Genomic DNA, 12726 nt, shown 5'->3' on the forward strand with positions numbered 1-12726 from the left:
TCTTTCACTTTCTTCATAGCACTTATGTACTTTTATTTGTCCATCATTCTTTCCTTTAGGGGACAAGCATTTTAAATAGTTGTGGTGGGACTATCAGTTATAATATTTGTCTCCTCCAGCCACTGGTTTGGGCATGTGACTCATGGGTGGCCAATCATAGTCTTCTCCGAGATTGATATATAGTTGTTGGGAGACAGGAAGGCCTCTTTCTGCATAAGTTGAGAAGATATGAATCTGGAGCTGCCATCATTCATGTTACAAAATCTAGGTACAGAAGGAGGCTAAGGTGATTAGCAAAGCTGAGAAATAGAGAGTGAGACTGAGTCCTGGGTTTAGTGGACTTCTCAGTTACACGAGCTAAGAAATTCTTTTTCTTATTAAAGCTAATTTGATTTCTTTTTTTTACCCCTTGCAATAGCAAGAGTCCTAACTCAGGTAGAAAATTTTAACAGTTTTGTTGAGATATAATTCATATAGCATACAACTCACTCATTTATACAATTTATGATTATATATTTATTTGTATAATTATTTGTTTAATGTCTCTCTCCCCGTTAGTTCCATGACAGTAAGGATCACAGCTGTTTTGCTCACCATTATATCCTAAGTGCCAGGATAGAACCTGGCTCAGAGTATATGTTCAATAAATATTTTTCAATGGACAAGCGAGCAAATATATCAAGAAATTTTGTAAGATAGAGATGGGTTACCTTGACCTGCCCAAATCTGATCAATTCATTAAGGCCCTCTTCAAGTGCTTCCCTAAACCCTAAGAATTAACCTCACTTTCATCTGTGCTCGTACAGAAATTTAGTGGCATCTACACTGATCCTGGTGGCGTAGTGGTTAAGTGCTATAGCTGCTAACCAAGAGGTCAGCAGTTCGAATCCGCCAGGCGCTCCTTGAAAACTCTATGGGGCAGTTCTACTCTGTCCTATGGGGTCGCTATGAGTTGGAATCGACTCAACGGCAGTGGGTTTGGTTTTTGGTTTTTATACTGATGCCGTAGGTCCCTAGTGGCACAAATGGTTTGCGCTTGACTACAAAGTGAAAGGTCAGTGGTTCAAGCCCACCAACTGTTCCTCGGGAGAAAAGACCTGGTGATCTGCTCCCATAAAGATTACAGCCGAGGAAATGCCATGGGGTAGTTCTACTCTGTCATATAGGATTGCTGTGAGTCAGAATTGACTTGATGGCACAAAACAACAACAACATGAACAAAAAGGTCGGCAGTTTGAACTCATCCAGTAGCACTGTGGCAGAAAGGCCTTGTAATTCTGCTTCCATAAAAATATAGCCAAAAAACCCCTGTAGAGTTCAGTTCTTCTTTGTAACATGTGGGGTCACCATGAGTCGAAATATCGTCTCCATCACTTCCTAGCCGTGCAAACTTGAGCAGGTTATTTAACCTCTCTGAACCTAATTGTTCAGAGTATAGGACACGCCCTGTAGTATTTACCTCGAAGAGTTGTAGTGAGAATTAAATGAGAGAAATAATGCAAAGCATTTCACATAATGCCTGGCTCAATATATGTCAGCTATTTTGTTTATCATTACTACCATAGTTGTGTGGTAAAGTTAAGTGATTAGGAGCGTAGATTCTGGAGCCAGACTATCTGGGCTCAAATCCTGACTCTACCTATTAATCGCTGGTAACCTTGAACAAGTGACTCAGCTTTTCTGTGCTTCAGCTTTCTCATCTGTAAAAACAAAACAAAACCCGGAGATAAGAAAAGTACATATCTCAGAGGGTTGCTAGGTGGATTACATTAAACGAATAATACTTTAAAACACTTAGAATAGTGCCTGGCACATGGTAAGCATCTAATAAATGTTTAACCAACCTTTTTAAAACTTAGTCTTGTTTGATTATAAGGACTTGACATGCTGGTAAGGAGGAGCCCTGGTGCTGCAGTGGTTAAGCGCTCAGCTGCTAACTAAAAGGTCACCAGTTCAAACCTACCAGCCGCTCTGTGGGAGAAAGATGTGGCAGTCTGCTTCCACAGAGATTACAGCCTTGGGAACCTTATGGGGCAGTTCTCTTCTTGTCCCGTAGGGTCACTATGAGTCAGAATCAACTCAATGGCAATGGGTTTTGGCATGCTGGTTATACTATTTTTAAATACACAGCAAAATAAATACATAATTATCTTTAAAGATGCTACTATGGTATCTAAAATTGTCTTGCACCCTTTTAGTAGTATGAATCTCTGTCTTTGAGACTTGTAGTGGGAAACGCTACCCAGCGATTTATGATTCCCTGAATACACTCTGTCCTATAGAGTCACTATGAGTCACAATCGACTTGACAGCAACAGGCTTGGTTTTTTGGTTTGGAACACACAGTGCTGTTCCATGCCTTTGCCAGTGTTAGCCACCCTGCCTGGAATGTCCTTGGCTCTCTGCATCACTCAGTTGCTCCTACTTGTCTTCAAGCCTCAGCTTGGGTATCATCACTTCTGATTCCACTGAACTACGTGCTCCTCTGTGCTCCCACAACCCCAGCACATCACTCATTAGTCGGGATACCACTGCTTGTGTCTGCTGCCTCATCGGATCAAGCTTCTTCAGACCAGGGACGGACGATATCCTATTTTGCAGCATAGTACCTGGCATAAAGTAGGTATTCAGGAAGCCATAATTGGACTAAAATAAAATGAAGTAGCCCAATACTTGGCATAATAAAAATTTAATCAAAACAAAAATTTTAAGTGCCTACTTAGTGCCAGGCCATATGCAATGGCAGTGTGGATACAAAGATAAATGACTCACTTCCTGTCCTCAATGAGCTTTCAAGAGACAGACAAGTAATCAAGTGCACTCATGTGTGATGGATGCTGTGACTGGTGCATGTAGAAAAAAGTGTTGTGGGGGTTGGGAAATGCTTCGTAGAAGACTGAAGCTTGAGCTGTTTTGAAAGCTGAGTGATGGTTCGCCGGCTTGATGAGGGTAAGGGATGGGGAGTAGGAGAGAGCAGTCCAGAGAGATGGGGCATAGTCAATGCTGAGAGGTCTCCCTGGGCGTGATGGGTCAAGGGCATAGAGAGATACCCTGAGGTATCATAAGTGTGGGCTTCAGTACAAGTTTACTGTTCTGTGGTCCATGGCAATGGATGGAGGCACTGTCTAGACCCTGAGAACCTCAAAGATGAGACAAGAATAGCAAGACCCAAGATGAACTGTCCTGTATACTAAGCACTTACAGTTTTCTAATTTCTATTCCAGGCCACCCACCCTAATACTTTAGGGTGTGTCATGGATGGAATCGTGTCCCCCTAAAATATCTGTCAACTTGGCTAGGTAATGATTTTCTTGTATGATCCTATGATTGTCTACCATTTTATCATCTAATGTGATTTCCCTATGTGTTGTAAATTCCATCACTATGATGTAATAAGGTGGATAGTGGCCGTTATGTTGACGAGGTCTACAAGATTAGATACTGTCTTAAGCCAATCTCTTTTCAGATATAAAAGAGAGAAGAGAGCAGAGAGACATGGGGACCTCATACCACCAAGAAAGCAGCTCTGGAAGCAGAGCATGTCCTTTGAATCTGAGGTTCCTGCACTGAGATGCTCCCAGACCAAGGGAAGACTGATGACAAGGACCTTCCTCCAGAGCCGACAGAGAGAGAAAGTCTTCCCCTGGAGCTAGCGCCCTGAATTTGGACTTCTAGCTACTAGACTGTGAGAGAATAAACTTCTCTTCCTTAAAGCCATCTGCCTGTGGTATTTCTGTTATAGCAGCGCTAGATGACTAAGACAGGGTGGGTGAAAGAAGTAATCAGACATCCCCCACCCGTGTACTCAGAATACACATAATACCAATATGTACAACACAATTCACATTCATACATTATATAGTTTGCTAACAACAACAACAAAAAAAAAAACCCATTGCCACTGAGTCAATTCCAACCTTATAACCCCAAATATCTGTATTTCATACTTAGGGAGATTGAAATCTACACAGTCTATCCATTGTTCCAGAGGAATAGATTTCGAACTTTGTATAGCCGTGAGGGCATTGGTGGTTCGGTGGTAGACTTCTTGCCTTCGGCACGGGAGACCCAGGTTCTATACCTGGCCAATGTATCTCATGCACAGCCACCACCCATCTGCCAGTGGAGGCTTGAGGGTTGCTATGATGCTGAACAGGTTTCAGCAGAGCTTCCAAACTGAGACAGACTAAGAAGAAAGTCTTGGTGATCTATTTCGAAAAATCAGCTAACGAAAACCCTCTAGATCACAATCGTCCTATCCCCAACTGATCAAGGGAATAGCGCAGGACTGAGCAGTGCTTGTTCCATTGTGCACAGGGTCCCCATGAGTTGGGGCCAGCTTGATGGCAGCTAAAACAAAAACAAGATAGCCAGGGAACTCTGTCTCTACGGTAGTCTTACATTGAACTCCAATATATAAAGCTAATAAAGCCAAAGCTGCTTTTTAAAGAACAGGTTGGTAAGGTCCTGCCGTGGAGCCACTGAGACACATCTGAGGCACCTGGGCTTCCGCTGAGCACAGTAATCAAGATGCTTTAACTCTGGAAAAATCAGCATCACTGAGCGTGTACCTGAGTCACGTTGTTTCATTTCCTCATAAAATTGCTTTTGCTGTGAGTTGTGATTTGGTGAGGAAGCATCATTTTAAATTAAGAGATATTGTAAGAAATAACCTAAAATATTCAGTGCTGGAGTTGTAAAAATGTTTGATATTAAGGACATTCAGCATACAAGGTCTGCTCTACTTTTGCCAATGAAGAGCAGTGCGTCTCTGGACTAATGGGTTTGTTTTTATCTTAAGGACACTCTGGAACATGTAAACTGATTATGTTTCTCTCCTTGCAATGGTTGTTAGGAAGACTGTTATGGATTAAATTGTGTTCCCCGCAAATATATGTTGTAAATCCTAACACTATTCCTGTGGGTGTGATCCCATTTGGGAAAGGGTTTTCTTTGTAGGTCATATCAGTGTAGGGTGTATCTTAAACCAACCACTTTTGAGATATAAAACAGCAGATTAAGCACAGAAGAAAGCAAACACAAGGAGAAGGCTGACACTATCTCAAGACGTAGAGGCAGACCAATCTACAAGCCCAGGGACTCTAAGGATGGCTGGCTAGAGAAGCTGAGGTAAGAATTTTTTGTCCCCAGGGCAGACAGAGAGCGCCTTCCCCTAAAGCCAGTGCCCTGAATCTGGACTTCTAGCCTCTTAAACTGTGGGAAAATAAATTTCTGTTTATTAAAGCCACCCACTTGGGATATTTCTGTCATAGCAGCATGAAGAAGCTAAGACAAATGTCTAAGTTAATTTTTGGTCCAACTCTTGCAGGTTTCAGGAACTTAGGACATATATCTTTATCTTTCCCCAGCTTCCTATTATTTTCCTCCCACCCTTGCTTTCCCATTGCCCCAATTCCTACTAATTTATTTTTTTCTTGCTGCACTATGTTGGTTTTCGTAAGACACCTCAAATCCTTTGCAGAAGGAGCTGATAAAAAAGAGTTCATAAATTTAAGTTTTACTTACACATTCAATGTAAAAAAATACACACTTCATAAGCAATTACCTAAATTCACAAGTACAAATCCTATATATTTATCATACAAATATAAAACAATACACACAGAGCACATATATACATAGTAATAATCACAACACACCCTTAAGGTCACAAATACAAATACGTACTTGTTCCCTCTGTTTCCCTCCACTCCCATGTGCTTATGTGGGCACACCCACATGCATACACACATGCCATATACATACCAAGCTGTTCTGCAAGGATCTTGCCCTTCTCAGTGGGAACAACCCTCTCTTCTTCCATGTCACACTTGTTCCCCACCAGGATGACCTGTGCATTGTCCCAAGAGTAAGTCTTGATCTGAGTAGCCCTAAAGAAAGAAAGAAAGAGAGAACTGTGTTAATCACACCCTGTGAGGTAAGAAAGGGACCTGTGAAGATTAAAGAAGCTGTTCCCCTCCTCTGGGCTAGCAACACCCAAGTTGTTGCTATTAATCGCCTTTGAGTTGGCTCCAACTCATGGCAATTTTATGTACGACAGAATGAAATGTTGCCCAGTCCTGTGCCGTCTTTGTGAAGATGGCAACACCCAAGTTACTACCAATTAATTCAGCTGAGGACAAACAGACAGATATCTGCCCCTACTAGTTGTCACAGATGCAGACCCTCAAGCCCTGGTTGCACATTTCACCCACCTTCTCGGAGTCATCCTCTAACGTGTCTGCCCATCCCTCTCCTCACTGGGCAGAGAGCTCTTTCTAAAACATACATCTGATCATGATATACCCCTGCTTAAAAGCCTTTCTGGCTCTCATCTAGCAATGTGATAAAGTCCAGATCCTTCATATAGGTGTTCAAGACCATTTATGTCTTTTGCTTTATCACCCTTTCTTCTACCTCACAAGCCTTCTTACCCATTCGCTGAGTGCTCTCCCATGTCTTATGCCTTTGCCTACACTGGGAAACCCTTCCCCACTCCTAACTCATCCTCCAAGGCCCAGCACTGATCCCACAATTCCTTGAGGGAGGCCTTCTCAAACTTTCCCAGGTCCACTTATCCTCTCCCTCCTCCTCCATGATTCACGAACCTTCACTGAGGCCTTAGATCATGACTATATGTAGAAACTAAAATGTCAGCTCTGGTTTCCTGCACATAGGATGGTTACAAGACTTAAAAAAAAAAAACTTCTCTGTACTTTTGAAATTTTTGAGAATGAGCCTGTATTACTTCTATAAATTAGAGGTAAAATTTTAACAGAGAAAAAAACAACAGGGCCCTGTGTTGTAGAGACATCTTTTTGCCGGAGTGAATCTAACTCTGTCCCCAACCACACTTCAGGTACAAGTGATTATTTCCTGTGTTGGACCCCTGCACCTTTACCAGGGCACCTATTATACTTGGCTGAATTTATCTGTCTCTCCTAGAGTGTAGGGAGAGGGCTATTCTTCTCTAGGATGCCAATGGCCAACACAGAGCCTAGAGCAGAGGAGTCGTCAGTGGAGGATGAATGAACAAACAAGCAAATGGTTAATCCTGAAGCTGATGTTGAATCTGACTCTATCCTGACACTGACACTCAATCTAAGGCAACCCTAACCTCATCTTGGATCTATGGCAGACCCTGCTTCTAAAGCTGGTCCCACCACCAACTCCTCCCCTAGGGTAAGAATCCATTCCCTCAAAGGATAGAATTCACTCAACCATCATTTGTTGTGAACCTTCCAAGAGCCAGACCCTGTGCTGGGCACTGGGGATTAGATGGCACATGGGGGCTAGGCTGGGACTAAGTTTCCCAGAGGTAAAAACTCAAAGGACAGGGTTTGGGAGAGATAGAAACTCAGTCATCAGCCTCAAGAGAGGTAACAGGAGCCAAATCTCCATCTCTCCTCATACTCCTCTTTCTGTCATCTTTCTCCCTCCTCCCACCCTATCCCCTCTCAGCTCCCAGATTAGCAACAAACTCAGGTTATTCTTGGAGAAATCGTCACCAGGTGTTAAAATCACTGTGTTCCTGAGACAGAATGAACAGGGACTGATGGAGAAATTGAAGGGGGTCAAGGCCAACAAGGAATGAGCAGTGTGGAGACACTTCAAGAAACAGCTAATCACCCGAGGGGGTGGGGTAGGTAGAGAAAAGAAATAATGGAGAGGGAGAGAAAACAAGGGGTAGAAGAAGCATGACTGGAGGGAAGAGAGAATAAGAAAGGGAAAAGGAGGAAAAAGAAGAGGAATAGGGGAAGGAAGAAAAAAGAAAAGAAAGCAGAAAGAAAGAAAGTAGAGGGGGAAAGTTGTTTTTAAAAGGGAAGGGGGAAAAAGAGGGAGAAGAAGATGACCAAGAGGCAAAAAAGGAGAACACAGACCACCATGAACAACGGACACTTGGATGGCACCCTAGACTGTTGGTTAAAACAAGGGAGTACAGCAGCCAGCGTGCAAGATCGCTCTCAGCTCAAGGCTCCAAGACACCAACCATGCTTCATATAGTCATGAAAACTGCTCCTTGGGAGAGGGGAAGTCCCCAAAGGGTAGATGTTGGGCAAAGGGAGCAAATGTGGTGCTGGGCAGCACTGCTGCTGTGTTCCTGGCCTGCTCATCCTCTCTGATTCCGAAGAATGGCCACAGCATAGATGCTTCACCTTCTCTTCCCCTCATCCTTCCCACTGATTAGGATCACTGAGTCCCAGCCCCTCCCTCTCATGTGTCCTTCCCCTCATACTTCCTTCTCTCTGTGAGTAATGCCCCAGCAAGAAGGATGCAAGTTGTTTCAGAGGTGGTGCTTCTGGGATGCTATGCTGATGTCCACTGCGTATTGAAGCTTTTGAACTTAAATGGTATGTGCTCTTGGTCGCCAGCCCAGACTAAGGATAAACTTTACAGGGAAGTGGTATGTGGATTTGCTGTCCACTGTAGCCAGAATGATCTTCCTAAAATATTAATCTGAACCTGTCAGTTCCCTGTTCAAACGTCATCACCTATGGAATAAAATTCCAACTCCTTACCCTGGCACACAAAATCCTTCACAACCTGTGCCCTGTCTCTCATCTCACCTACCTTCTTGCTTTTGCACATCTGTGTTCCTTTCATGGAACATTCTTACCCATTTGCCCTTCTGGCTAACTCCTACTGATCTTACAACATGCAGCATATGTGTCACCCATGGCAGGATACCTTTTCTGACTCCCCAAGCTGGGTCAGAGACTTTTCCCCTGAGTTCCCACAGCCCTGGTGCCTCTCTTCATCACTGCACCTATCACATGACTTTTTTATTGCCTGCTCACTGAACTGTCTTCTCCCCTCATTTATGAACCCCTTGTGGGCAGGAGCCATGTTTGATTCATCTTGGCTTCCCTAGCACACAGCACAGGGCTGAGCACATGTTAGGTTTTCATGAACAGTTTGATGAATGAATTAATGAATGAGTCTCATACCAGTCTTGGACAGCATTGAAGGACTCCTCATTGGTGATGTCATACATCAGAATGAAGCCCATGGCCCCACGGTAATAGGCTGTGGTGATCGTCCGGTACCTCTCCTGCCCAGCTGTGTCCTGGGAGGGAAAAGGACAGAGTCAGCCTCCTAGGAAGTCAGCTTTGGCTCCTAAAAATCCCCAAGGTAATTAACTACTATTTCAAGGCACACTTAAGAAGCTCCTGTTACGTGTCTTGTATTGTGCTTGATGACTAGAATAAAAAGATCTTTAAAACCTTATAGAAATTAATAAGAAAATAATTGAAATCCTAACAGAAAAATGAGCAAAAGACATGAAAAATTCATAGAAGAAATATAAATGGATAACTATTGTATTAAAAAGTTTTAACCTTACTTTTAATAATAGTTCCCATTATAGGTGAAGATGCAGTGAGATGTGCAACCTCACAACTTGCCTGAGGAAGTAGAACTTGGCTCAACCTTTCTGGAAATCTATTTGGAAGTAATTACCATGAGTGTTAAAAATGTCCATATTTTTCGACCCAGAAATTTTCATTGAAAAATCTTTCTTAAGAAAATAGGAAATCAGACAAATATCTATGCACAAAAACGTTTGTTACAGATTTAAACAGTGAAAAATTATCATTAATTTACATAACAATAGAATGTTTTTAAAAAGTACAATATGTTTAAATAAAATGTAAATATACATCAACTATAATACATTTTATTTATGTAAGAATATTAATGGCACAGGACAATGTTTGTAAGTGTGATATACTACCAGTTTTGTAAATATATATGTAAAGAAGAAAACTGAAAGAAACTCATCAAATGGTTAATACTCCTATGAAAGACAAGAGTTACTGGGATTTTTATTCTCTTCATGTGTTCTTATATTCTCCACATAAAAGTGTATTGTTGTTGTTGTTTTTGCTGTCGAGTTGGTTCTGAGTCATGGCGACCCCATGCATGCAGAGTAGAGCTGCTCCACAGGGTTTTCAAGACTATGACCTTTCAGAAGCAGATTGCCAGGCCTGTCTTCCGAGGTGCCTCTGTGTGGGTTCAAACCACCATCCTTTCTGCTAGTAGTCAAGTGCTTAACCGTTAGCACCACCCAGGGACTCAAACATGTATTACTTTCATGTAAGAAGAAATAAACATTTTACCAAAAAAAAGAAGACTAAGACAATTCTTGATCTCAAGCAGCTCAGTCTAATTGGAAAGACAAACATGTAAGTAATCAAGCAAAGACAAGGCCAACAGCAAAGTGGTGTTAGAGCACATTGGGTGTTTCACAAACATCCACACAGTGCTTACATGAGGGACCAGCCAATCTTCTCTGTATCGTTACAGTGTTAGAACGTACGATGTTTGAGCACATGTAAAACATTTTGTCAAGCATTATCTCATTTAAGTTTTTAAATCCCTCTTAGGTAGGTCATAATTATTTACATTTACAGTTGAGAATACAGAAATGTAGAGAGGGTAAGTGACTTTCCCAAGGTTACAAAGCTGGCGACTAAAGCTCCGCCCTAAATCCAGGACTTTTACTTCCAAATCCAATGCACACATCACTACACCTAAATCAGTGAACGATTTATCCACAAGCGTTTACTGAACACCATCTAAAATGATAATAAAAATAATGAAAAGAGTAATAATTATAACATGCCATTATTTATATATACATTGTACCTGCTATCCTCAAAGAAACACCCTGTGTATATTACTACAGTTGAGGAAACTGAAGTTCAGAGAGGTTGTCCAATAAGTGTCAGAATTGGGATTCAAAATAAGTCTGTCTGACTCTTATACCCATTACACTACCCTGCCTTAACCACAAAGTATACTTTGTGTGATATAAAATAGAATGAGTGCCATCTCTGCCCTCGGGAAGCCTCAGTAGAGTTGTATAGCTGGCTAAGACATACCCGTGAATTTATAATTAGCAATAGGGGGCAATATATCATTATTGCCAGATAAATAGCATGGAAAAAATGTGTCACACATGTTCAGGTAAGGTACAAACATGGCGATTTGGGGATAGTTAAGGAAGATATCAGAGAAGAGGTTGTGTATCAATTAGCTGGGGTAGGCTGATTTATACAGTAACAAGCAATCCCGAAAATTCAGCAGCTTAAACAACAGGGTTTTATTTTTCACTATTGCTACATATCCGTTAAGGGTTGGCTGGGTACCCTGCTTTTGGTCTTCCTTATTCCAGAATAAAGACCGACAGAGCAGCCACCAGAGGGAAAGAGTGTGTGAGTCATGTGTTGGCTCTTCAAACATCCACTATTCCTATTTCACTGGACAAAGTAAGTTGTATGCCCACACTCAATTTCCAAGGAGCAAGGAAGTACAATCCTATAATAGCCTAGGAGGAGGACCAGAAATGTGTGGTAGACATCATAATGGTTCCCACAGGTAGAGTCTGCACTGACCCCAGGAGCAGCAACTGAAGACATACTTATTGGGCAATATAAGGAGAGTGAGAGGGGCTTTTCTAAAGAAGAGTATTCCAAGCAGGGAAGTGAAGGAAAGGTATTTTGGCAGAAGAAACAGTTTTTGCCAGTGAGTACTCCAGAAGAACTCAAGGAATGGTGGGAAATGAGAAATGGGGAGGTCAGGAAGCTAGAAAGAACTTTGAATGCCATACTATGGAGTTTGGATTTTATCTTTCAGGATTACAGATTTTGAGACAGGGGATTAATAGGATCAGATGTGAGCAGTAGAAAGATCACTCTGGCTGTGACGTGGAGAATGGACCAGAGGGAGAAGAGATGGGAAGCAGGGTGGCTGGTTAAGACAGCCTTACAGTGGTTCAGGTAAGACCCATTAAGGATGTGAACTAGAGAGGTAGCAATGGGGACGGAGTACAAACAGATTCAAGAAGTATTGAAGAGGTGAAATTACAGGGCATGAAGAGGTGAGAAACCAAAGATGATAGTCATGCTTCCGGCAGGGCTCAGCTTCTCCACAACCTCAGCCCTTCAGCTCTGGCCCAGACTTGTACAACCTTACTCAGCAAAACCAAACCTCCATTAACACACCCATCCTTCTTGGAGAGCAAATGAATTACTGTTCCCCATTAGTTAAACATGGCCTTTGGGGGGGTCTCACCCCCCAAATCAAACAGCTTATTAAAATATTTCTTCTAATCACATACAACATTCTTCCCTAAGACTTCTGGCAAATGCAATTTTCTCCAACTTATGAGTGAATAGAGAAATGAATGAGTGAAGAAGTGAATATCTAACACTGGGAATCTTAGGCATTACTTCAGGCTAGTGAGAGAAGTATTTACTGTCTGCTGTAGCCACAAAAGTTGTGTGTGTGTGTGTACGTGCATACAAGCACCTGCCTATGAAACACTGCAGCAGGTTACAAAACCATTTGATCCACCTCTCCCATGTCCTTGCCTCTGCTTCTTGAGCTCCTGAAAGCCATCTCCACATACACGACTTCTACTAATCTGGCAGGCTCAGTCCCTTCCTATTCTATGCTGTTAGTTGCCATTAAGTCAGCTCCAACTCATGGTGACCCCATGTACAACAGAAGAAAACATTGTTGGTCCGGTACCATCTTCATGACCCTTGCCATGTTTGAGTCCATTGTTGCTGCCATTGTGTAGTGCCTTCTAACATAAGGGGCTCATCTCCCAGCACTATATTGGACAATATTCTGTTGAGATCCATAGGGTTTTCATTAGCTAATTTTCAGAAGTAGATCACCAGGCCTTCCTTTCTAGTCTGTCTTAGTTTGGAAGCTTTG

The 12726-nt window shown here is 42.2% G+C and overlaps 1 protein-coding gene across 2 annotated transcripts in view; it reads right to left on the minus strand.

Moving 5' to 3' along the window:
* RAB3B (RAB3B, member RAS oncogene family) overlaps positions 1 to 12726 on the minus strand; it is an 89716-nt gene that overhangs the window by 14418 nt on the left and 62572 nt on the right. For both annotated transcript variants that reach the window (XM_049875193.1, XM_049875192.1), the window contains exons 3-4: positions 8949 to 9067; positions 5767 to 5891 (exon numbers count right to left, since the gene is read on the minus strand). In XM_049875193.1, the coding sequence (XP_049731150.1) occupies positions 5767 to 5891; positions 8949 to 9067 (244 nt within the window). The remainder of the gene's footprint in view (positions 1 to 5766; positions 5892 to 8948; positions 9068 to 12726) is intronic.

The sequence above is a fragment of the Elephas maximus genome, chromosome 3 (genome assembly GCF_024166365.1).
Source record: "Elephas maximus indicus isolate mEleMax1 chromosome 3, mEleMax1 primary haplotype, whole genome shotgun sequence".
Lineage (NCBI taxonomy): Eukaryota > Metazoa > Chordata > Mammalia > Proboscidea > Elephantidae > Elephas > Elephas maximus.